At 42.3% G+C, this 27,458-nt stretch overlaps 1 protein-coding gene and 1 long non-coding RNA gene across 6 annotated transcripts in view; both read right to left on the bottom strand.

The window, feature by feature from the left end:
• KCTD1 (potassium channel tetramerization domain containing 1) overlaps window positions 1-27,458 on the bottom strand; it is a 104,126-nt gene that overhangs the window by 23,118 nt on the left and 53,550 nt on the right. For 4 of the 5 annotated variants that reach the window (XM_037381067.1, XM_037381065.1, XM_037381068.1 and 1 more), the window contains exon 2: window positions 12,963-13,141. In XM_037381067.1, coding sequence (XP_037236964.1) covers window positions 12,963-13,126 — 164 coding nt within the window. In that variant the 5' untranslated portion in view covers window positions 13,127-13,141. Of the gene's footprint in view, window positions 1-12,962; window positions 13,142-13,601; window positions 13,876-27,458 lie in introns of those variants that run through there. The other variant, XM_037381066.1, reaches the window with a different exon arrangement.
• Window positions 17,903-25,457, bottom strand: LOC119145043. The gene is made up of 2 exons (XR_005103279.1): window positions 19,218-25,457; window positions 17,903-18,405 (listed from the first exon to the last, which is right to left on the bottom strand). It is a non-coding gene; the product is annotated as an uncharacterized LOC119145043 (long non-coding RNA).

Below are 27,458 nucleotides of genomic sequence, written 5' to 3'. Positions count from 1 at the left end.
TTATGATGGAAGTGCCCTCATTTCAGACGTACATTTAATGAGTCATGCACTACAACAAACTTGAACTTTATCAGGACTAGATTTCACTGACAATGGTTTTTGGGTTTTCTGGGGACCTCACCCCATTTATTTTGTTCTGTCCACAGCCTCTGCAATTTCCAGCTGATAAAGCTCTCATCACTGCTCACATTTCTCAGCGGAACCATGTTGCAAAGAAAAATATTCAGGCATGCAAAGTCAAAGGACAGAATCCTTCCCACAGTCCTTCCTAGCAACAGAAAGGACTCTTGGAAGAAATGCTCCCAGAAGAGATGCAGCCAACCTGTCCCAATGGGGAACAGCCTGGCATGCCCAGGCAGAGCTTCTGCAGGCTTGGGGACAGGTTGGAAGAACAACATGACTGATTTTTCTTCTTTGAATGAGAACTGTGCTACCAGCTTTATGCTTTTTGCATGTTACAGAAGCCTATTACACGTTCGCCAGCACTCCTAGGGCCCTTCATGTTTGTCATGTTTCCAGGACTTCATTAATAAAGGGAAGGAAGAAGGACTCACACCTCTGATTTAACTACTTAGCATTTTAATAGGAAATAAAGGGACCCACATGGAAGCTAAACACAACTGGAAGTTACAGCCATACTAGCTGTTTCTATTTTTAAACCAATGCTTTTTGTCTTGCAGTGATACCAGACAAGCAGTGACTTCGAATAGCATCCTTTCAGCCCTCCTTTCGTTAAGCCTACCAAAGAGAGAAGCATGAAACAAACCTGATGAAGGCTTTTATTCCTTCTTCCCAAGCAGGGAATTAAATGCACACCTGGAACCAGACCTCTGCAGTCTGGAAAGCAGCATCCATTCATTCAGTTTTGGAGAGCTACACCATTAATCCGAAGCAGAAGCGGGAAAAGTGCAATTGTAGCTCTGCTGATGAATTTACTGCGATCAGCCACTAAGCAAGAAAAGGCTGGTAGGAAAGGCATGGCCCAAGGCCCAGCTTTATAAGACAGCAATATTAGAAACTGGGAAAATGAGAATGCCCGCTAAAAGTGGAGCCTCCAAATACGCTTCAGCAACATAAAAGCAGCAGTTTTTCTCCTCTCCCTTTCCCGCAAATTAGGTCTTCCGTGGGCGAAATACAAGCAGTGAGGCATCTTTCCTGCCACCATTCCTCCAGCTTACATCTTCCTAAAACAACATTTCCCACCACTTCATCACTTGTGTATCTCCTTTGCACCAAAAAGACGGACACTGGCACGGGGCTTTCCTCTGAGGCAGCACGCTGGAGCCAGCGTGACTCCCTGCGGCGTTACTGCAGAGGGGCTGGCAACTTCCACCAGCAGGAGCATGGCACACCTTCATCAGGTTTTGGGAGGCCAGAGGGGAGATTAGCATTCAAGGGAACTTATTCACAGGAGAAGCTAGTAAAGTAAAATTAAACCTTAATATTTTGCAAAGGATGAGGATGTTGGTTTTGAGTACACTAGCAAGACATGAGAAAAACCTATATAAAAGTCAGACACTGGCATGTCAGGAGACAATCATGATGGGCAGCAAAATGTTTTGAAAAACTAGAAGAGGAAAACAAATACAGTCTACATATTTCAAAAGTATACATGCTAACTGCATTTCATATGCTTGGTGGTGACTTCAGTGATGTGCAGGTTTATCCACAGCACTTTGAGAGCAAGCCAATCATCTTACTGTTTCAAACAATGTGAGCCGTTTCATGTGACAAACTACAAGTATAAATTTAAAATAAAACACAGTTTTCTAAAACTATAGAATTATATTGCTGGTAAACTAGAATTTAATAGCAAAAACAAACAATAGCTTTTGAGCTTGGAGAAATTACCATCACGGCGTTAATCTCATCTCTTCCCAGAAGTTGAGAAATATGACTAAACTCTTCCAACGGAGCTATAGCCTGAAATTCTATGTCAGAAGTATGTCCAATTGCATTTGGCAACCCTTAGTCAAGAGAGAGGCTGACTGTGATTGGATGAATATTTGAAATGCTTCATTATTCATGTAGGAAGGCTAGGTAAAAAGTGTTTCGTAGTCCCAAGACACTGGAGGGTGTGCGTTATTGGGTAATAACCCATTAGGAATGTTGACAGTGCTCTGCCTTTAGGATCACCCTGGCCAGCAAAGCAGCTGGGTGTATGTTGTTGTGCAAAGGCACACACCCACTGCCTACTGCTCAGTTTATTTAAGCAAACCTTTCACCAAAGGAAATGAAAGATACCCCAAAGGATGTGTGTTTGACAACACCACTCCATTCAAAAATAGTGCTTCTTCATTCTTCCTTTTGCCCCCCAAAAATGCATTTTTTCAATAGCACTTCTGAATTATCGATATTACTGGTTATTGGCAACAAATCTGATTTATTCTCCATTTTATTGCATATAATCTGTCAAAGAGCAACATCCTTACTTATTTGGAGTAAGGAAACACCGACAGCAAAAGATCAGCTCCTAACCACATGATCTGGCAAACACCACTATGCTGTTAAGTAAATACTGCCAACTCAGAACAACAGAAATCAAAGATCTTCCTTTCATGCTAGTCTAAGAAAAACATACAAAACATTAGCACTGGCATGCAAAAGACTGAAGAATTCAGTGTTTAAAAACTAACAGTTCTGACACTCGCTCCCAAGAACCAGAAATTCAACACCAAATCACTCATGATATATCAATCCAGTCCTTTCACTACCTCCCAAAACAAGGCTAGAACGCATTGATGGTACAAGCACTGATTTTTCTTTCCTCCTTTATTCTCTTTCTCATTGTAATGCAGAAAAAATCTGAAAGTTCGTATTCTGATCAAAAGCAAAGCAATTACTGTGCGAGATGTCCAACGGGACTTTCATACTTACAAAAGAAACATTGAAAACTTTTCCTGAACAATTTGCTTGTTTCAAACATGTAAAATATGAATTCAATTTGTTATAAGGAGGAACAGATCAGTTTTTCTGCAACTCTCATTTTCTGGCTTGTATCACATTTAGCCTGTCCTGTGGCACTGACAGTACTGCAGCATTTTCTCTGAAATCCCCTGAAAGCCACCTCACCCTCTCTCCTATGTATCACCAAGACGATGATGCTTTGATGAAGCATCACACATGGGCCCTCAAGATAATGGATTCAATGGGATACACTTAAAAGATAATTTTTCTCTTTTGTATTGACTACTTGCGCTGCTCTAAGACAGGAAGGGCTTTCATTTTTTATGTAAGCTGTAAGACCCCGAGGGCCCTCTAAACTGTTTAAGAGGGATCAATTTTCAATGGTAGAAAGGGCCCAGCAGTCCTTCATGGTTTGGAACACCTTTTTCCCCCCTCAGATCGCTGACAAGTTTGGGTGAACCTAAAACCAGCTCCCAGCAGAGCTGCTCTCTGGCATGGCAGTGCTTCCTACTGTCTAGGATTTGTGGTTAGCATTCGCACAGAACTGTAATTTATAGTATGCACACAGGGAACGAAGTAAGCAAAAAAAAAGTTTTGCAGAAGCAAAATAATCGCTACTGCTGATAAACAGCAATAGAGCTGTTAAGCAAAGCAGTCCTTGGCACTGGCGTAGCGGCAGGAAACCATTACCCTGTGACAAGGGTTTAATACACTGACATTGTTGCAATTACATCCAGGCAACCTAACAAAACAAATTCATTGTATGGAAGAAAATATTTCCAATTCAACATTGCAACATTTATTTTTTAATTACAGCACAAAGACAACTTTTGGGGTGTGGAAGAACGTAATCCATCATTTGCTCTGAAGTGACACACTTATGGCAAATGCTGTATATTATAACTTTCTATGCCACAATAAGCAACTACAAGACATTTCTTAGGCAAGGAATGCAAAGGGTTTGGGTGTGGTCCTGGGAGATGCTGCTTATCCCTCCATCTCCCTCCATGTCAGCGGCAGCCGAAGGCAAGCCACATGTTGCTGCACTGGGACTTCAATCACTCCTCCTGTTTCACATGTGTGTCACACAGTTTGTGACAGCTCTCTGCCTGCAACACGCCTTGTATGAAAGGAGTTTTTACTGTTCAAATATGGCCTGCATGAGAACACAAACACAACTTTTAATTAAAAAGGAATAGGATGTTAATAGGTCACTTAAAGAACAATTACGTCTACCATTTGACTGATAGGCATGTCACATTTTAACATGAAACCCCCACTGGGGTCTAAGAGGTAGAATTAATCTTTATAAATTGATGAAGTACTGAAGTATAGCCCATTGCATTTCACACCGCTATGCTCAAGCATCTCATCTCATGAACAAAACCCCTGAATCTTTCTATTACTCTCCCCTTCCACCTTTTTTTATCCTTCACAAACAGAAAGTTTTTGATTCACAGAAACTGAATTGCCAGTGTTGCTCTCCTTTACAGAGTGCCTGTTCTGCAAAATGCAGTGGTGTGTAGAAATATAAAAGATCAGTCTTCAGTAATTAGCTTGGGTACCAGAAGCAGCACAGCTGAGTTAGCTAGAAGCAGGACAAACGAGTCCAGGTGGAGTGCTGCGCTATATTGCTCTGAGCACCCGAGCTAGCCCAAGTGTCTATGCACATAGCACTACACAGTGGAAATACTGGGTGGGAAGGTGACTGTGAGCCCACTGCTTTCCTAAAAGTGTGTCTCTACAAAGTGTGCCATGAGAAGTAGCTATGAGCTCAGATTAAATGCTTTCAAACTGTTGCAGGAGCCTCAGTTCCCTGAAGCAGGCAGAAAGTTCCCTTAAAATGCCTAGAAAACTGTCCAAATGAGATACAGAGACAACTGTGCTGTAAGAGTCCTACAGACCCAAGCTAATATACACATCACAGCTGGAAATAGTTTACTTCATTACTGATTCAAAGACTCGACTCAATGAAAGAGATCAATATCAATGAGTCTTAGAGCATCCTTTCAACCCATGTCTCTAAGGGTGAAAGCATCATCTGAGATATCTATAAAATACGCTGGCTGCTTAACTATTTAAAGAAAGCTCACCATTAACAGCAGCCAGAAACCAAGGATGTGTGGGGAGAAGAGAACAAGCAAGCAAGCAATGTGCCTGGATCTTTGATCACTTGTGACCTTTGTGAGCTCTGACTCCTTCCAAGAGAGACAGAAAAGTGTAGATGAAAAAGAAATGAAGACAAAACAATGAGGGAATTCAGATGATGGAAGTAGGGTCAATGCTCAGAGTGGAAAGGGGCCAGAAGAAAGACACTGAAGGGTGGGAGTCAATGAGACAGCAACATCCTGAGAGTTGTAGACTAAGAGGAAAGAATGATTGAGAACAAAAGACAAAGGAGAAATAAGGCTTGCCAGATGACAGTTGTATGGTGATGACATTTGAATAAAATGCAGACCAGTTAAGTTAGAGGAAATGCCCATGTAACAGGAACTGGTGATGTTCCTGGGCCAACACAGCATTTATGCAGTATTTGCATTAAAATGAGTGCAGATAATCATTGGGTCCTAAGCAGTTTTCACCCTTTCCTATGCAACCTTTGCAAATATATCCCCAAATGGCAAGCAGGCTTGTATATGTGAAACCCAGCCAGAAGGCTGATCATTACCAGAAAGAAGTAAGCCAGAAATTGGAATCTATATCCTAAAGCTCCAAACACACCCAAGAGATGGCCGGGTGTTGACGGTAAAACTGGAAGCCAAATGTTTACTTCTGCAATTATGTCCGTACTAGATGCCAATTTGCTTAGCAGCTACATTGCAATTTATGAAAGACCAATGAAGTACAAAGAATTTATGTGGGAGCAGGACAAGAACCCAGTGCTAACATAGACAGGTTCCTGAGTGCAATGACCGAGTACAGCAAAAGGCAAAACAAACCACTGAACCTCAGGACTATGGTTCAAAGCAGAATACTTCAGCACCACCGCAGTTTCTAATGGGCTTTTCCTTATCAGATCAGCAAGATCCACAGACTCAGCACTCCTTTTTTCCTTCCCAAGTATTGGTCAGTTAGAATGAGAAATACTGCTTGGATGCCTTCAGCCTGGTTTAAGCAGCCGTGCTACTGGGTAGAAAAGTGCAAACACTACACCACCAAACTTTCTCATTGACAAATTTCCATCCACGGAGCTGGCATCATGCAGCCTTTGCAATATAAGAATTTCTTAGAGCACAGACCCTTCAACTAGTTCTTGACAACTTCCCTCTTCCTAACTTACAGGTTGATCCAGCCCACATAACCTCACATAAACCTACTGGGAAAGGGATCTGTGAGACATACTGATGACAAGGATTTTCTTTCCCCTCAAGAAAAACATTTGTTACTTCAGAGGACTACTAGACTCAGAAATAAGGAGCTGAAGCCTTTAGCTTTGTAACACTCCTGAATGTAGACATTTAATCCCTTGAGTGTTTCCATCTATACAGTCACAGCCATGCAGACATAATTACGCATGGCATGAACCCCTGTGATATCAAGTCTGCACATCTACTTTCTCTGGGTCTGCGTATGTGCAGGGTACCCTAACAACCCACTATCTTGATTGTGCTGTCATTTTACACATTCGAGTATAAAAGCATTGAACAAGTACAAAACACTGGTTTTGATCCTCCAAATAAATAATACACAAAAGCACTTTCACTGACATTCGGAACAGGAAGACATCAACTCTGTGGCCCCTTTCAGTGATGACTCACCACCAGTTACTGACCACATGATGTGAGAACCTGCTAATCTGATCGTGCTATTTCTTTCACCTAGTCACCAGCCACAAGCAACAGCAATGACTTGCTGACCTTGCAAGTCAGACACATTACAGGACTAAGATTCAGAAAATACTCACTTCTACTGAGGCAACAGTGATGACTGACGTGTGGTGATCATTAATTGAGGCAAAATGAGGTCAATATATACCCTAAGTTCAATATACACACTTAAGAGATACAATTAATCTTGGTTCAGCCAGGACCAGAAAATACCTTTATTGCTCTTTATTGACAGATGTGTGTTACAAAGTATTTCTCTTTTCAATACCAGTTGTGTAAATTCTCTGCATTTCTTGAAATAGACGTAAAGGACACTGTCACTCACAGTTGTTTCTATTTTTCTCCCAAGTTTGTATATGTGGTTACATCAGCCAAAACAACTGTAATGCCTAACTGCGTTGAGTCTGGTCCTTATGAATCAACATTTCATTTTTTACTTTTACATACGAGTTACTGATGATTACCAACACAATCAACTGTTTCTGTCTCAGTTACTGGCATCTACAAATATTTATGCTTAAAGATAGTAATCTTTTAAAATTTCAATCATCATCCCAAAGCATTGTACAAATTGTTTTTTTGTTAACCTTGGTAGGAAGCAACCAAAGTTCAAAGTTAAATCAGTTATCTTGGGTCACAGCACAGCAGTAAGACAGTCGGTGTATTTCCCTGCCCCAAGCCCTCCCTCACCCTTGCCACACGACCATGCAGCAATCAAATGACAAAATATAAAAGGTGAATAACTAGATAAGCAAGCCAATAGGTAATGAAGACTAAACTGAGCCTCTGCCAACCTCTTTTGCCTTTTCCTCCTCTGCCAGAACGTTAAAAAGTATTAAAAATCTGCAATCTGGATCATTCATGCTAACGCAGAAGACGAAGCTAGTATACAGCAATACTGAAAACTCCCAAGGAAGACTGCTCTTTACAACTTGCAACCAATGTTTCTTCTCAGAAGGTGCAAGCCTACTGTAGTCTAACTACTGTAGTGTCGCAGTGATTTAAGACCTACCACCTCATCAGGCTTTGATGTTGCTACTCTAGAAAGCTCACCAAATACCTCTACGGGTAGAGATGTACATTTCAGAAAAATGAATCCAAACAAGGAGAGGGGACATAAAGATACAGTTGACACCCACTCTGTCAGTCTTTCCTTAAAAAAAAAAAAAAATTAATAAATCCCCAAATGGTCATTAGTTAGAAAACTGTGGATTTATTTCTTTAAACAATTGGCATCACTTACAGCAGTTTGAGAGATACTATCCAAGGTGAGTACGAAACTTGCAATGGAGCTGCTCTAGTGGAGATGTTACAAAGGGAGCCCTATGCAAAGCACAGAACACCCTAATCACAACCCATCTCCTACCGAACCAGAAGTCTCCAGCATGGTGTGGCAACATGCACAAGTTTGAACTAAGGGCCACGTTGGTGTCTTATTTTGGAACTGAGGACAGTCTGCAGACCACAAAATGCCAAAACTCTGAAACAGGTGAACAGTCCTAACCTGCCTAATTCATAGCATGTCCTTGGAGATCTACCTACGTAACCCATGAAGGGTAAGTCTCGCTCACAAACTGTCAAAAAAAGCCAAGGACACTCTGGGCACTCTCCTAAGTAATTCTGTGCTCTTGATACAAAGGAAACCCTTACCAACCAAAAAATACCAGTGTCCTAACTGGATCCAAGTGTGTGAAATTTAATTTCCCTGAGGGCTGAGGGCGAAGATTGGGTAAGAAAACTGGGACATGAATGGATTGGTTCATATGAAAACCTGAAACAGCCCTGGGCAGAAATCTGGAAGTATTGTGAAATACCATGTAAAAAGAATCCATCTTCATATGCAGGGAGTAACTCAAGATGTAAGATAGCAACACAGATATCTCCAAAAGGGTCCACAAAGAAGTACAAGGGTTTTAATGAAATTTTCCCATTCTGTGGTGGGAATACAGGATGTGGCAATCAAATACCATGGGGTTATGCAAATATTTGTACCAGATGACTTGGACAGAACTTATTAATGATCCAGATGCTTTGAGCGTATGAGATAGACGACACTGCTGATATTGCTGATATCAGAGATATCAGACAGCTGATGCTCATATGATCAAAGTTAAACATCTTCCCATTTAGTTCTGATAGTCAGTTGAGGTTGCCTTAGCCTGGTGCACAATAATTTTCGGTAGATGCCATACAGACAGCATTAAGGCTGAGAGATGTAGGAATGCCGACCCCAAGCAAAGGGTTCCATCCTACTGCAAGATGATAATGCACTGCAAGAAGAAGAGTAGGCTGCTGAGGTTCAAATATCAGAACTAACAGGCCTGCGCCTCCTCTACTCATAATCATAAATGCTAAAACCTCAACCCATTTTCCTCAGACTCTCTGGTGACCATAGGGAACAACGGGACAGCATGCATGTGCCTCAGCTCTTGGGGAGAAAGGCTCCTTTAGCAGACCCTCATCTTGTATCTGTCTTCCCTGGAATAAAAAAATTGAGTTTTTTTCTGGGCAGTGGAAAGCAAACCTACTTTTTAAAATCTTCACTTGCAAAACCAAAATAAATAAAAAAAAAATAGTGCACCCAAATCTTTAACAGGTAACTGTTGGCAAGCATCATCCTGCAAATCTGGTAACTTAAACTAAAGGCTGTTGAGAAGAGGAGGTCATGACCTAGTTCAAAACAGAACAAATTCCAAAACCATAAGACTTCACAGAATAGAAATTATTTGTTTGGTCCATTCACATGGACATATGAATAACCGTCAGTCAGCAACTCAAAATCAGGAGGAATTATCTGTATATGGGTGTATGCATCAAGGTCTACGGTCTTCGACAGCTGCACAGAAGGACACCTGCCCTCTCTTCAGGCATTTAAAGAAAATTACTATTTCTTTCAGCAGACTGACCTTACATTAGTTCTTCTTGGTAGATATACTGATTGAAATTGCCTCTTCTTGAAGCCTAAGTCTGGCAAATTGTATTATTCAGCTGCATGAGATCATGTCTGAGGCATGGTCTCATTGGTGTCTTGGAAGAACCTGAAGCCTGTTGATGACATAAAATAACACGGGATCTTCCTTGTGAAAACAGTAGCTTCTCCCTGGTCTGGAATATAACTGGGCTCCTTTGATTTCTATGCTAGTAGATTTTTAAATTAATTGGGGGAGGGAGGGGTTCAGCATTATTTCAGCTTCAGAATTTAAAATTCTAGGAATAGTCAATTCAAAGCATCTGTTAGATAAACTGCTTGTCTGTTGGGATTGCTTCACTGTGTCAGCCTTTGGCCAAAACACAGACAGGCTCTGATTCCTTCAGTCACAAGAGCATTTGAGAGAAGCTCTCAGTGGTGTTTCCATAGCAAAAGGCAGGGACCCAGCATCAGTAGCCAGGCACTTTTATAGCTGCACCTAGGTTTCTTTGGAGGAATAAATAGATATGTGTCAGTAGGCACGTTACATATCAAGGCACAGACCAGGCGGAGGGATCTAACAAAAGAATTATGGGAAATGAGCCCTGCAAGCTACAAGTCTTTACCTGATATAATTTAAGGAACCCTTTTTTAAAGTACTCTTTCCAATTCCTACTCTACTGTTCAGGAAGGAGAAAATAGAGAGGTGCAAGATGAGGTGCTATTAAACCCAAAAAGAGAAGAAAGAGTACACTTGCTTCAAAGCTGAGACTGCTCTATCAGGATAGGTCTCCTTCACAGCAGCAAGTCACAGTGACTCCAGAGCTGCTGGTTTGGATATCACCCTTTCAATCTCACAAAGAAAGATGACTCTGGTACCTGGCCCACAGATGAAAGGTTCATTTTAGGCTTCTAGCCCTTAGACTACATGTAATACGAGTCAGAAACCTAATGACTTTCATGTCTCAACCTGTTAGATGCTGGAGCCTGCAACCTATGCCTTGACTCATCCCTGGAGCAGTGCTCTTTCAGGCAAGATAATCAAGACCTTATTTTTCATAGACAGTACTTTGTATGGCAGTAAGCCTCAGGAGTCTTCAGCTGGCCCAAAGATATCAATGAGACCCTGCCTTAGATTTCATGTCATTCACACACATGATATTGGCAGAAAAAGAAACATTCAAGCAATGTCGACCAAAACCTTGGCTTAATTAACAAAGTTAGACCGTAGACATGGACTGACTGCGTCAGGTCCCAAAGAACAATTTGTGTTAAGGTCCAAATATTACTGGATAATTTGTACCCAGTGCTCACCATATATATATAGATATAGATATAGATATAGATATAGATATAGATATAGATATAGATGTACACACGTGCACACACACTCTCCGCTTGGAAAAAAAATGTTAAGGTAAAAATTTCACAGACAAAATCCAAATGACTGCATCGTGATTGCATTATAGCTTCATGCCATTGTCTTGACATCCAAAGGAGTTTAATAATTGCTCTTTTGAAGCTGCTAATGTTAAAAAAAAACCACCTAAAACTATCAAGTTCTGGAAGTGGCTGGGAATTCCAGGTTCTAACAGCTATGCTGGAAATATTCACTCATCAAGGGGTTCAAAAGACACTTACTGTCAGAACTGAAACACAAACGCATGTCAGAACAACTTGAAACAGAATGACTATAATTCAGAGTTTGGATTTTCTTTAAATTATGTTTGAAGAGCTTTAAAATGTTTAATTTATTAAACAGGCTTTGATACTACAGGCATAGCTTCCACTTTCAAGTGCTACAATGGCTCAATTGAACATAGAATACATTAAACTTAAATTCCACTGCCGCCATACACACTTATGAAAGACATTTTAGCATTTCTTCACTTAAAGTAATATTCTGTCCAGTGAATTTAACATGAAAACAGAAGCTGCATGTATTAACAGCAGCAGCCTCTCATACTGCATACACAACAGTTTCAGACACCATCACTACTCCAACTACTGAAAAAAAAAGCTAAGTAATCACAACTCCTAGTAGCTGAACACAAACAGGTGCTAAAAAAAATTCCCCAAAACGATAGATTTGGTTTTCAAAGAACAGTTCAAGCTTTTCCAGAAACTTCTTCAATCTCTCCTGGCAGGCCTGTGCTTTGGCACTCCTCTATTAGTTCCCTCTGCCTGGCCTTCCTTGAGAAGGTTGTCATAAGAAAGGCCATGTGCCCAGCTCTTTCTCTTTCATACACTTTTATCTACTGTTCCCTTCCTCTAGCCCTCTCAGCTCCTAGTGTCAGAAGCACTACTCCAGTCCCACCTAAACCTACACAGGCAATGCTGCAGAGGCAGTAGTGCTAGTGAAACCATGCTTAGGACAAAATCACATCCCATGAAGTGTGCCTGGTACTCTTTGGAAGGGCAAGTCAGAGCTGCGGGATCCAGAAATGCAAAACTGCCCCCTCAAATGGTGTAAAGACCACAAAGATAACACTACCTTACCTCTAGAGCAGGACTGGGTGGCGAAGGACAAGGTACAGACTAACACTGCGGACACAATCAACACCTGCTAACTGATAACCAGCTCTTAGAATTACAGCATCACTACAGTACTTATCTGTCATCACCACCATGTAATTCCTGCACACACTGTGTTCAATGCACTGTTGTTTTTTCAAAGCTGCACTCTTATTGCACCCGCTCTACATACACTATTTGCCCATGCATGCAGAAGTTTTCTAACTGCTTAATATCAGTAAGCTATCACAGTGATGAATGCTTCATTCAGAAGGTCAGAGTTAAAAGCCTAATTATTTGAAATATCCTAAGATTCTATAAAAAGTGTTCAGTTTATGCTGTCCTATATTTTGTTACATTCAACCTTGCCTTCACCTCAAGTGACATATCCGAGATTACCTGTTGACAGTACAGGAGAGCCCTTACTGCTCCAAAAGAAACAAAACAAATACCCCAACACCCCCACCTTGGGACTTAAATGCAGTATGGCTACAGTTTTTGAATGTAATAAACCACAGGATGCGTGCCCTGGCATAAACCCACAATTCTAGGTGGCAGAAAGTAAGTGCTCTTTACTATCAACTTTGGTTTAGCCCATACACACAGGGATTTACAGAAGTTCCATCTGTCTGAAATATAGCGAAGCAGGGAAAGGAAACTCAGTCTAACCTCCTACAAACAAAGAAGCCTAATTTGATTTTGAAACAAAAGGAACTAAATTTATCATTCTAAGACAGCCCCAGGACGTCCAAGCATGAAATGGAAGGAGTTGCCGAAGACATGCAGAAGAAGCTTTGTAAAGTTACCTGGAATCGGGGTATTTTGTAAGCGTGGCCAAGCTGCTGGTATACATGTGCCCACCCACATCAATGTGAACTGGTGCGTTGGATTTTGTGAGCTGTGCTGGAGTGGGGATGCCTTGATTGTTCAATGGAGATGCAGGGGATCTAGTGATGAGAGGTCTTGACATATTGGGCCGACTGTCCTGTGAAGAGATAGACCTGGGTTAATGATCTCCTTAAAAACCTCACAGAAACCCAAAGTCTTGAGTCAACAGCACCATCTCACAAGCCTCAGATTATGACTTTTATCTTAGTAAAGCACAGACAAATATTTGGCAAGTTTTTCAAATCAATCCAGCTCTGAGAGTCTTAACTGGCTACTATTTAAATAAGTGGGGCAAAATGCAGTGATAAAAACCACAAAGTAGAAATCATGTGCAATAAAGCAAGTTCCTCCTGAACACTGCTTGTGACAGACAATCCATACCAAACAAAAAGGTCATTCTTGAATTTAAGAGCTGATAAAGGCTCTGACAGAAAGAGCTGCAGACAGAAAGCTCAAGAACAGTTCCTGTTTTCCTTAGTTAAGACGGCCCCAGGTAGACTTTCTGTTCCTTCCCAAGCCCTCCATCACTGCCGTACAGCCAGAACAGAAATACAAACCCTCAACTCCTCCATCCTGCACACTCTTCTCTCGAATTCCCAATTCACATAGCACGGAAACAGAAGCAGAAACACCTGGACTAGTCAACTGCTCATGGACTGCAGACCACTGGACATCGACAGCCTTTGAGAAAGACATTTTCCATTTAAAAGTTATACGTATGGCGACAGATGCCCCCGCGTGCCCCGCATAGGCTGCAGGTCTGAGCGACTTCCCCAGGCAGGCGAGCTCGGAGAGCAGAGCGGGAGCCGATGCTTTGCTGATGAAACCAACTTTTAGTCACAAAGGGAGAGATGTAACGCCAGCGAGCAGCAGACGCAGCCTGCGCGCGCGGTGGGTGGGGCAGGGCAGGGCGATCCGCTGGAGCCAGTAAGGCAGGCTGCATTCAAAGTGGGGGATTAAAATAGAAATGCATTTCAGAGCGGTTTTGAGACAACCCCGCTTTCGACTGAAGGAAAGCTCCACACGGGGTGGAATCTTACAGGGATGCCCTGAGAACTAAAAGCCCTTGCAAATTACCAGTTTTTACATTTAAAAGGTAAGCAAAGCAGCTAGAAGTCAGATACACTTCATCACAAAACTCTCTTTGTTCTTTCGACACGTCTTTCAGCTGCAAAAGGTAATGGATTCCTTGTAAACATCTCCACAGAGCCAGGCAGAAAACCTTACAGAAGCACAGCATGGCCGTGAAACAATGTTACCCGGTATTCGGACCAGCAAAGTCCTCCGCTGCCAAAAACATAATTTCTCCATTTTTCACGGCTGTTAAAAGACTCAAACCTTAAAGGCAACACAAGCCAGGTAAACGTCTAACTGAAATGATTTACGGGCCAATGTTGCACAATAAATCCAAGTAACGTGTAACAAAAGGCATCTATAAACCACAAGGTACTTAACTAATTTTCCTTCATACACAAAAGCAAGTTTAGGTCAAATCCTGATAAAAATGAAGAGGATGAAGAAAAACATCTAGTTTAGACGTTGGGGGTGGGGAGGGTTGGGTTACTTCGTTTTCTTTTTAAGCAGAAGTTAATATAAATCTGCAGAAATACCACGCTTAATCACTACAATTGCTTGAGGAGGTGCCTGCAGCACAATGAAGACAAGTCCAGACAAAATAAGGTACACACGCTATGCAAAACTAATGTCTGCTATAAATGCTATGTGGTACAACCACCACCCAAGATGCTACTGATCTGCAGTATGAAATTTAGTAAAATAATGAAGAAAAAATTAAAAACTGTATCTGGAAAGGTGGAAGTAAGAATGCAAGGAGTGACGCAAACCAAAGGGGTGGGAAAAAATGCATTGGACGATCAGCGGGAGGACAGCAGCAGGTGTGAGGAAGGCAACACATTTCAGTGCTTAAAAGCAGACAAACACTTCGGGAGGGGGAAAAAATCATCAAAGAAGGCTGAGACTGAAACAAAAAAATCTGCAACTAGTATGAGACAGACACCACCTCCTCCCCTAGCCGAATCCTCTCTGGCAGAAAAACACAGCCCTGTTGCAATTTAGCACACTGCAGCACCACCGAGTCTGTAATAGTTTTTCAATTGGACACATTCTCCTGTATACTCTGCCTGGGGCTGCTCAGGAGAAAATGAACAGATTTGCAGGGTTAATATTGTAGTTAGGCTGGGACCTCATTCAGCATAGCTGTGATAGTGCCGGCTGCATGAAACGGTAGAAGAATGTGTAGTATAAACATCACTGCCAGGATGGGAGACAGGTCAAAGGACCATGGGCATTTTACAAGGGAAAAAAAAAAAAAACCACAAAACCCCCCAACAAACATAAGAAAAGGAAACCAGTTTCCAAAAACGAGGTGTAACCAAGCTGCCATTTACACAGTTTACCTACTAAAACTCCCAGGAAATAAACACTTTCTAACAGAACCTTTTGCTATCTTATTTCACCTTCCTCTTTTTCAACATTTCCCCTTCAAGTTACCTGTATTTATTGTGCCTTAAGGAACGATGCCCATCTGCTCCATGTTTAGATATTAAATACAGTAATGCTAACCTTGCTCCAGCCTTAGCTCACAAAGCACATTTCCCCGGATTAAACCAATTCACTACTGTTTTAGAGACCACTTTAAAATTAGGCAATGGTATTTCTACTGCAGCTGCCCCAGAGAAATTAAAGCAGAAATAGGATTCAGAGAACCAGGTGCTTAAAAAACCCAGTTTCTTTTATGTGTCACAACCCACTAGCGCAGCCACAGCACAGATCACCATCCAGTGTGTATGGCATTAAGACCACTCAGACATTTAACAGATCAGAGTTAAATCACTGCATTAGTTAAATCACTCTGTTGGTTCAGCTATGGAAAGAACAACACGGGGGCAAATAGCCTCTCTGCAGAAATACACGGCTTGTGTTGGATTATTGCAAACATGGAGGTGAACAAGCTTAGGTAAAACGTGGTCAGAACAAGGCACTGCTGGTATATTAAGCTTCTACTACCTGAAGTGATTACAAATATAAATCCTTCAAAACAATTGGAGGAAAGAAAGGAGTCATAGAAACCGAACTCAATGGGATCCAGCAAGCTATCTAGAACAGCTGACAACAAGAAGAATCAAAAAGCTCTCCAAAAGCATGGTGTGCTTGGTGTCAGGCAGGTGAGACTTGCACCCAGAGTTTATAGCTCAGCCATGGCTGTTCCCACGCAGGAGATCACAGAGGTGGCTGTCTGCCTCAGGAACTGCACCAACTTCATTCACAAGTGGGATACAAAGCACAGGCTGGATTGGCAGTGACCTTCCTAATCTGTCAACAGCCCATTTTTCACTCGGTACCTTTTCTTCTCAAACTTTTTAATGTTTACCCTACAAAAAATTAAATAGGAACAGGAAATCCCAGGTTTTACAACAGTTCCTGTGCACCAAAATAATTCAAATACTCCGTAAAAAATATCATTATTAGTATTCAATGATACTTTTTTTTCCCCCAATAACTTCTAAAAAACTCCGTGAGTTCTGAGTTCCAATCAGAATGAATGCATTACGGAGATTACATACTCTAAAGTGCTAACATCTGTGCTCTAGGCAAGTTCAAGGCATTTAGGTCACATAAAACTTCAGTTTTCGTTCAGCACACAGAAACACAGCTCTGTTGGAGAAGTTCGGGGCTCCTCCACTTTGCTGCTGCTATTTGAAGGAGCCTTTCAACAACAGGCAGCTTATAGGCCTAGGCCTTCCCAGTATGTCTGAACCTGCTTCTCGTTTTCTGCTCTAGGCAAGCCCTGCGGTCTTGAGTAAAGTCATTTCAGTTCCCTTCTTAAGCCAGAAACCCTGACAAAACCACGTCACTACAAGACAACCCCATCTCGCTCACAGGAGGACCAATGTTCAAGTACAAAACATCTATTTGATTCACTGGACTGTGGGGATCATTTTAGGTTGCAGGTCAAGACATTGCTGGCTAGGGTTATTATAGCCAACATCTTCCCTGTCAGCCAGTCCAGCTCAAGCAGGAGTATATATATAGATATAGATATAGATATAGATGTATGTATATATGTATATATAGATATATATGCGCTACTCAGTATGCTGTAGCTCTACCCTTTGTATCAAATTCCAAACAAACCAGGTGCTCCCTGTCACTGTCCAAGCAATTATTACTGCTGAGAAACTCCAAGTTACATATTTCACACTCTCCTGGACTTTTGGAGGGGAGGGGAGGACAAGCTTATCTTACCTAGTTGAGACATTAGAAACAATAATCATGCAGTTGTTCATTCTAAAGCATAAAATCTCTCTGTATTCCTTATCTTTTTTTCACAACAGAAAGCCATGAGGGAGATGTTTCTTCTCACAAAACCTTGGTGCCCAGGAACAGCTAGCAACAGCAGTTAGCACACCCTCATCAGCCACCTCCAGCAGAGAAGTCTCCTCTGACCACATACATCCCACTAGATGGGGCATGAATCCAAACAGTGAAAAAACTTCAGAAGTTGGAGACAAATCCCTTTCCCTTCAGTACAAAGCAGAATCACTCAAGTGTCACGGAGAGCTACGCACCCGACTGAAATAAACAGCAGACTGATGCTTAGGGGTGCTTGCGGGATACAGGCAAGCCCAGTTCAAGTCCCGCATCCAAACCAGGAACATTAGGACTACTCTAAGGTTTGGCTCCCATAGAAGTGTCCCCATTTTGAGGATGCACTTTTTCAAAACAAACGTTTCATTAAAGATTAAAAAAATAATCACGATCATGTCTCACCACAATGCTTAAACAAGTACCCCCTGCTTTTTTTCAATTCAGCAAAAACAGTCGCCACAACAAAGAGGCTGGAGAAAGTGTTTATTCCACATAAACAACACCAGTACAGTACAAACAGCACTTCTGGAAGGTGCAGCAAGCAGGCAGAGGTACAGAGCTACATGTCCAGGAAGCCCAGGTGCTCGTCCTGCTGGAAGGGGAAAATCCTGGCAGCTCTATGGGCTGGTGATATCCTCACACCAAATTCTCTGGCTATGGCTGTGGTATGCTCCATCCACAGATGACACCACATTGTGCTGGCCCCTCAGAGCCCTTCAAGGTGGTTGAAGATGACCATGTGCACAACATGGAGCATGCAAGCTGCATTTTGGTCTCTTGAGACATGCGTGCCTTTGTGATGCCTTCTCTTCTCCTTTGCTCTGAAGGGCCCAGAAGCACAAAGAAGTTGCTGAGATCTTTGGCAAAAGGTCTTTACATGTGAGCACATCCGTGCCCTTTCTTCTGCTTCTTCACCCATACACCGATGGCCAATATCTCTCTGAGGACATGGCGGTGCTGGTGCCACTGGGTCTGCAAAACAAAGAAATAGCACATCATTTTCCCCAGTGAAAACATGCTGATGCACTGTCATGTTTTGCCTTTCATCAATATAATCCGACTGCTCTTTCCCTTGCAGCTGCAAGCTTTAGGATTACTGACTCCAAACATTACGAATTATGTTTATAAAGGAAAACTCCAAAACAATTGTGTTTGAGTGCCATATGAGAAACAGGCCCAAAACACTATCAGCTGCAATGCAGTGCCACAGTAAGCCAAGACACCAGGTCCTCTGAGACTCAGCAGTAGTACTACAATTATTATGTTAGACCTCTGGAGGAAAAGCTTCATTTTAAATCCTGAATGCCTGTCAATATGTGACAGAAGGACAAATAATCCTATGCAAGACAGTCAAATACAACTGAGAGCTTGAGAAGTAGGAAGGTGTTCTTGAGATGCTGAGGCAGTCAAGCACAGCAGAAGACCTACTAGTAATCCCAAGCAGCTGCTAACTACACCCACCACAAGTGCCATGCTTGCAGCACTCTGCTATTTGCAGAACCACATGCAGCAACGTATTTTAGAAAGGCAGGTGCCACAAGGCTGCCTGAGAGAGGCAGAGGTACGCAGAGGGGTCCATTGTAGTCAGTTTGTAAGGTATAGGCCATCATGAAAAAGAACCTTGGCTAAAACCTGGCTGACACCCTTTCCTGGAAGTGCCAGGAACAGTGCTAGGCTGTCTTCTGTATCCTGCAATAGTCCACACACAGATCAAGACTACAAAGGTGGTAATGGACCTCCTGTCACACTAGAGTGGCTACAGCAGTGGTGATGGGAGCACTTACCTGCAGGACAATTTTAACTGCTACATCCTCCTTGGCCCACAGAGGCACTGGCCCCGGGGTGGAGCACCGATCCAGCCCCTAGAGACGGGGGTCCCTTGCTCCACATCCTGCATGTTGGCTACTCACAGCCTCCTCCTCTTCTTGATGCTGGCGCTGCTGAGCTTGTACACCCGCTCAGCACTGCAAGTGCTGGAGAGATCGTCGCTGCATTTCCTCGGTAAAATGAGCCTTGCTGGGATTTCATCAGAGCTGATCAGGACCTAGAACAAATGCCACAGGTGCAGAGAACCAAATGCAAGGCAAGGGGTTGAAGGAAGCAAGGTATTTGTGCTGGATGGAGAGAGCTGCCTACCTGGAGATGCAGGACAGTTAAGAATGCCCTGGGACAAGAGCTTGAAGACACTTTGAGAATCCCAGTGCCCAGTAGCTGAGTCTGCAGAGCACAACTGACTTCAGCAGAACAGCATTAACCATACCTTCCTCAGAAACTGGCCACTGAGGCCATAAGAAAAATGTCTAATTACCTGGAGAAAAAGGATTTAGGGGTAAGGGAGGAGTCAAACGAGGACCTGTGCTTATACCATTACAGCAGTAAAGGTGAGTCCAAAACCTGGAATAGGTCAAGTTGACAGAGACAGGACGTATCTTCTCAAATCCTTATAAACTTCCTCTGGAGATTCCCCTAAGCCTTGAAACTGCAGACAAAAGTTTAATACCTCCCCCAAGATATCCTATAAATTTGTACTCTTTATGGGAGATTAACTCAGCCTCTTGCTTCTTTGGGAAAGCAGTGCTGAGGCCAGCCCAAATGTTTTCATTTACTACAATCAAGTCCTGCAAGTGAAGCTCTGTTCTGCACTGCTTACCCGTTTCTTGCTGTACACATCCCATCTGCTTTGGTAAAGCAAGTGGTAAATGTGGCTAACACAGGATCGGACTTAAGCCCTTAATACAAGCAGGATCTTTGGTGTATTTCCAACCCATTGCACTATTAAAAAAAAATAAAAATTCTACACATAACTTGGGGGTCCAGCCCAGATTCACTAGTCCCAAACACATACACTTCCACTAGCCACTTTGGGTTTCACAATGGAAACAGATGACTTCTATGGTCTTCAGATGTGCTGATTCGATCCTCGCTTGGTAAAAGCAGCCATTTAGTTTACAAGCAAAACTGGATTTGAAAGCTGCTCTCAATTACCGCACAGCACACCACTGCCCACCTGACACTGTATAATCACAGGGTGTTTACCCCAGGATGCAGCAGGCAAAAACATCCCCTAACCATGCTGGAGGACGCAGTGTTTAAACGCAGGACATCAGATCAAAGGTCAACAGACCTGCTGTGCTGCTTTAATGGCATCCTACGAGAGGAGCGGACTGGATACCTGGCATTTCAGGCTACTTTCTCCACCAGAAGCTGGTCTGTTCTGCACCAGCTTCTACTCAAACTAGCAATAAAATTGATTTAGGAGTGACCAGAAGGAAGCATAACTCCTTCTGCTGCAGTCATTGTGGACACTTTAAAAAAAAAACAAACAAAAAAACCAAAAAACCAAAACCCTATTAAAAAGATGAGCAGTCCTTGGGAAAGCGGCTGCCAGATCTGAAGAACCTTCAGCAGTCTGGCAGCCCTGCCTACAACACTACAGCTGATACAGAAGTCTTTGCTTCTGCTGCCCCGAGGACAGTTTCATTTACTTTCTTTTAAACCTGGAAAATAGGTCACTCGTTGTCTCTTACCTCTATCAAACCTCAGGTAGCAGAGACAACATGAATTTACCTGTACTTCACAGGAAAGCAAGCACACAAAGGGAGTTTCACCTTTTGGCAAGGGACAGAGGTGACAGACCAGTTCTCCTCTGTACAAAGCTTCATTCATTCCAGCGACTGATCCAAATACCTTGGACCACTTCATCCCTGCCGCTAGAGGTGTGGCCTGCCAGCACCGTTGCAGATAAATGTACCTACGTACTCCAGGGCTGCATCCAGAGTCTATACCTTCTCCCTAAAAGAAGCAGCTGCTCGGGGAGCTTCCCCAGTCCTTGGGAATCGCCCAGCACAGAGCAGCTAAGAGCTCCTGCTGCCTCCGTGAGGGATGGGGGATCTCCCAGCTCATCTCCTGCACCAGTGCAGGCAGGTGTGCAACAGCCACCTCCACCCCATGCACGTACCTGGGGTTCAGACCAGGAACAGACACGGGAAGGGATCGGGGAGCTCTGAACAATGGAATCAATCTTCCAGCTGTTCCCAGGTGGACATCTTGTAGGTTGAGATATATTAACAAGGTGATTTTTAGTCGGATTTCTCTCTCAAGTGTTGTTGCCTTTTATCCACTTCTAGGAGGCCCTCCGCACATATTTTGTAAGAGTTTTTACATAAGAAAAGGACAAGAAAAAAACACCACTCCCTCCTGAGCTTAGAAGGAAAGGACTTCTGTTTGCCAGAACCATGCTGGTACAATTTGAATGCAAAGTTAAACAAATCCTTAAAGACGGTGTCAAAATTTGAGTGGGAAAGAAACCAACTAGTTACATTCTTCTTGGACCGAGTTTGCAATTTGTCCAACAATCTTCTGGTGAGAAGCAACACCAAAAAGAAAAGCATTGCTAAAATCTGTCTGTTTTGTTTGCGAGTTAAGATCCTATCAGTAATACATGAATAAAGATTAACATCTTGAATTGCAGTCCTATCTGAAGATTTTAAAGACCCATAAGAATGCAGACTTCAGTGGGATAACTGGAAGATCATCATGAACTGTCAGAATTTGAGAAATGGTTTTTTCTTCTTTAGATTTGACTCACAAACTGAACAAAAATAAGCCTGTACTGCCTTATTTGAAGTTAATTTACACTCCAGTTTGAATAGCACCTGCCCTTGGGTATGTTCCAGAAGAACATCTACCTTTCCACAAAGGGAGGCTAACACCCATTGTAAAACTTCCAGAGGCACATTAGATGTCTGTTCCCCCCCCAGCAATTTCACCCTTAGAAGTAGAAGGAACGCTGCCAGTTACAGCCTGTGCTGAGGAAACATGAGTTATAATTTTACCCTGGGAAAATTGCTGAACTGGGAGCTTCTGGTGTGGCATAGGTCTTGCCTTCGCAATCCAATGGTTCTTTTGATTCAGAGAGGCTTTGAAAGAGTGGTGATGAAAAACATAGCCTCTCCCTTTGAATCAGCCAGCCGCCTGCTTTCCTCTGCACTTTTAAAATTTGGTTTATTAATTTGCCTGGGAGCAGAAGAAGATAATACTGGCCCATCTAGAGAAGATGTGTTTTTGGACATATCAACAGAACGTTATCTACTTCAGACTGAACATGCAAACAACCAAAAACCCACCTTTGGACTATCTGAAGAATTTTATATCTGGAATTACCTTACCAGGCTTAAGACAGACACAAGAAAGCCTCTATTAGCTCTTCCTGCCACATAAAGAGGAAAAAGGGACAAATTATAAGGGTCCAATAAAACCCTGTCTTTGAAATGCTGTAAACACAAGAGCTCTAAGCACTCTCCGGATGTTTCTTGCAGCAACCAATAATAAAATATTCTCAGACAGAATCATCATTTCGAAGACACTGTGTCCACTTAGTAATTATGAGACTAGACAATAAAACCGATAGACAGCTTCATCTATAACCTAACTGCAGAAAAAAGGCACAAAGGGGCTTTAAAGCCATACATTTGTAATTACCTAATTTATGATGAAGATGCAAACAGAACTGCAACTGACAGCTACAGTTCAGGCTGGTCCAGAATCAGAAATATGGTGTGAAAGGTGTGAAATCGTAATCTTAAATTATACATCCCTTGATCCAGTATAAATGCAACTGTGGGCAAAAAGGACTGACTTTCAGGAGACCTGCATCATTGCTGGGTTCTCCTCCTCCCTCCCATCCACCTTCCCTCTCAGCAGGACTCCCAAGCTGAACTTAGCAAAGCAACGACCCTCTCTCTCAAAAATTATCATCTACTGAAACCCCACCAGAGGGACAGAGACTGCCAAGTGGGAGGACAGCGTGAGGAAAGGGTAAAAGCTGAACTTACTGAAATGACAGGCTCTTTTGAAGACCTTGTTAAGACGGACTGCAATAGGGAGCGTTTACTCGGCTCTACCATGCTCCCATGCATTTCCAGGGCCAGCTGGGACTTTGTCTTCTCCTCTTGTAAGTCCCATTAAAATTATCAGCCTACAGATTTCATAACAAGCAGGAGAACAAAAAAAGCCTGAACACTATCATGAGAAAAATCACATTATCATTAGCTATTTCAAAACACACATGGGTTACTTAACACCTCAGGACGGGCAGCATAACACCACAGAGGTGCTCCCTATGCGGGGACAGGATACTGCCTCCTGCTAAAAATACACACACGAGGCAGTACGCGATGACAGGGGCCTCCCCAGAGCTCTGGAAATGGGCTATCCACATGGCGCACAGGACCTGAACTGAAAACTATCAGTGACCCAGATACTTCCTTACCCCCGCCCTGTATAAAAAGTGTCCATCTTTGGATTTTAAATCCCTCAGGGGAGTAGGTATGCTTTTTGGTGGCTGGTACGAAGGGGCTGAAGTCCTGAATTAAGCTAAATACAGCTGTGGTTAAATTCAAAAGGCTCCTTCAATGCAGTACCACATTAAGGTTTTTTAGTTCGTTTTACCTTTTTTCTGGTGTCTGACGTTTTCTTAAATGCTGGGAAATCTTTTAGGGATTAAGGGAGAAAAGGAACTGTGGGGGTCGATGGCAATTTTTTTCTGTTAGTGTGAAGAGCAGAATTTGAGGAAAGGAGAACACAGGAGTCTGCTCTGGAAGGCAAGAAGAGTGCTTGGCAAGACGATGACCGTATGGCACATGAACAAAGCATATTTTAGATATGGTTCATTAGATTCCATTATGTGTAAAAGACACTTTAGGAACCAAGGCTAAGAAATACAATTGTGATTATTAGTATTAGTATTATTATTTTCAGACCTGTAGGGGTATCTCCAAATAGTCACTGTGCCTCAGATGATAAAAACATCCATTTGGCAGCTAATTTTAGTGTTTTCTGCCCACAAGGATGGATTAACCCTGAACATATGTAACCACGTGCTTATATGCTAACAGAAGCTATCATTGCCACCACCAACCCCACGAAGCAGCAATCCACTATCTAGTTGTAGACAGAATGACCTCTGCTAATTAGCTCAGCAAACTCTTAATTTTTTACTAGAAGGCTTTTACTTGACCCAACACCACAACAGACTACACACATAATCTTAAATTAGTGGATGAAATCTTATACAATATACATTTCTCTGGATGGCATGACCTGCTTCTAAGTCTGCGTTTGTGCTTCTCTTTCATTACTACCATGCAAAGCACCAGTGCTTGGACAACAAAAGGACCTAAAAAAATGTTTAAAGAAGCAGAAAAGACTACGTCTGTCAATCAACAAGAAACTTCTATCTCACTTTTTCTAGCTATGGGCTTTTATTACCTCTAATGTACAACACATTTCAGTAAAATTGAAAAGCAAAAAATAAAGATGCATTAAGATAAACTGATAGCATATATAGTTGTGTTATGACACCTAAACCGACAGAGAAGAGTCACATCATTAGATGATTCCGAGGGACAGCTCAAAATTAAAAAGACAAACGGCAGGTTCACAAAGAAAATGAAAGCTAAACAAAATACAGTTATTTCATTTTTAAAACATAGAGAAATGAGACAACCCAAGTCACACACTGTCACTTGCCACAGCTGGACCAACCACTATGGAATAAGCATTTAGGTATGAAATTTCTCTTTCGGTAGGCTGTTCTTTAACAGGGCTCTTGCCAAGAGGCTTGGCTAATTTAACTGTTGATGAGGCAGCAAGCTTTATATGAAATTATCCTCATTGAAAATAATACTTGAAATATTTTGTTGAGTTGGTGTGGAAGGGGCAGAAGACTTCACCTAACTAAAGCTAGAAAAAATAAACCCACTGAGTATCTTGAGTAGTAATAACCAGTAAGACCATGCCGATAAGGGGAAACATCCTCTATAGGTCCAAACTAACTACTCTGAACTACACCTGACTTCTGCAATGGAGAAAAAACAACTTTCAAGAAGGATCAAGAGTACAAGATCGGGAAGTATCTAAAAAAACCAAACAACTCTTGAAAGAGGAATTTGAGTATCAAAAGTATAAGAAGGTGAAGATGTCAGGTAGAGAAAATATCCACTATGATGACACAGTAATTTTAAAAATCACATGCAAAAACCCCACCACGTGCCAGTAGAGACCTGAAAAGTGGAAGAAAACATCACAAAAGGCGGAACTGACAAGTAAAGGAGCAGATAAAGGGACAATGATACACAGGGACACATCCCAAGTCTTTAAAACCAATTCCAGATAAAGTCTGGGAAGATAACATCTGCAAAGGATTTTATCTGGAACAAGGTAAATTTGAGGAGAACATCAGGAAGGTCTTAGAGCTTCTTGTCTTAACTTGGTGCTTGTCTCCTGCCCAGAGAAGCAGTGCAGGAGACCATCAGCTCCCTCTCTGGCATGGAAGGGGAGGAAAGCAGAGAGGCTGAAGCACGACCATTCCTGAAAGAGGCAAGGGAAGGCAGCAACAGAGATGCAAAGCACATATTGGGAATGGGAAACTGAAGCATCCCCTGTTGAAACCACAAAGCTCTGCAAGAAAAAGGGCAGACAGAAGAAGAAGGCAGCATTTAATCTAAAAGAGTGGGGAGAAGGGTTGTGAAATTAAAAAAAAAAACCCAACACAAAACAACAAACATTTAAGATGACAGGCTTTGGTCTCCCCTCTGGAACAAATACTCAAAAAGCTTGCCTTCAGGAACAGATGACTTGTAATGTCAGAAATAAAAAAGCATTTGAAACAAACAGGAAAGGTTTTGAGGATCTTATGGTGATCATCTAGTAGAAGGTAGCAGATATTTGCTTCAGCAACAATTCCTGAATTACAGATTTGTCTCATGGCAGCCATCTTCCATGCCATTACAGACACACTCGACTGAGTGATTTCTGCTGGATACCACTCTGGAGTTGAAGAACCAAAGGGGAATAGTTTGGCAACAGAAGGGGTGGAGTGGAGGGATGCATGGCAAGATCATTTTGGTTTTCAATAGAAACACTAAACCTCGTGATTTCCACCTGTGCTGCCCTGCACAATGACAGAGCTTCAGTCCAGAGGACAACAACAGGTGAGGGTATGTGTGCGCCTTATTCCACATATTTGACAAGCAGTGTGGAATGAGGTGTGGCGAGAGGAATTTGTAACTCCAGCCCTGGTCAGGAAAGGTGGCTGGACGCCAACCACGCCATGAAGGTCTTGTCATCTAAACTGCAAGTAAAGTCGTGAGGATCCTGACACTTTCTCATATTGAGGTGTGCCACAGATACAGAAGAAAGAAATTACATTGCAGCCACAGGGTTTGATAGCCACAGGAATCTCACCTGCCACACACTTGCTGTAACAAAACCTCTTAACCCATCTCACGGTGAATGAGCCTTATGAAATGGTCAGCACCAAGTCGCTTCACCGAGAACAATACACTCTTGCTGACAGCAACTTTACTTGACCAGAAGCAAATCCGGAAGTTTCTCGGAGGCTGACGCTGTGGTAACTGGTGGAAAGCGTCTAGTAATAAGGATGGAGGTTCACCTAGTAGGGACACAGTGAAGCAAACCAGGAGATTCATCTGGGACTAAGAAAACCAGAAGAAATCTGAATGCATGGCTCACCTTAAGTAGTAACAGTTACATCAGAAATGGTTTTAAACACAAAAAAGGAACTGAAGACAACCAGATTAATACTCATGTGCAAATGAGAATCAATGATGATGATTGATTTTTATAAAGGGTCTAACAATACAGTGCAAACTAATTCATCCCATCTGAAGCCTGGCAGCATTTGGTATATTTAATTAAAAAAAAAAAAAACCAACAACCTGAGTGCATTTTTTTCTTCTTCCCTTTCTTCTGGCTCTTTTGCCCTGCTGACGCTTGTTTGCATTATGTCTATTTTGAGCTAAATTAAATAGGAGAAGCAGAGTTTTGATTCAGTAGTAGCAATAAATGGGGTTAGCCTGGCATTGATCTGTGTAAAGGGGCCAAAGCTAGGACTGCCAGAAGCAAAACATGGTCAGTGAACTCTACAGCACCAAGAGTGACCCTGCAGCTGAATTGAATTCCTAGCCCTGATTACAACAGAAAGAGACTTGCTTTCCTGAACA

The sequence above is a fragment of the Falco rusticolus genome, chromosome 3 (genome assembly GCF_015220075.1).
Source record: "Falco rusticolus isolate bFalRus1 chromosome 3, bFalRus1.pri, whole genome shotgun sequence".
Taxonomy (NCBI): Eukaryota; Metazoa; Chordata; class Aves; order Falconiformes; family Falconidae; genus Falco; species Falco rusticolus.
This window is presented reverse-complemented; position numbering and strand designations above follow the sequence as displayed.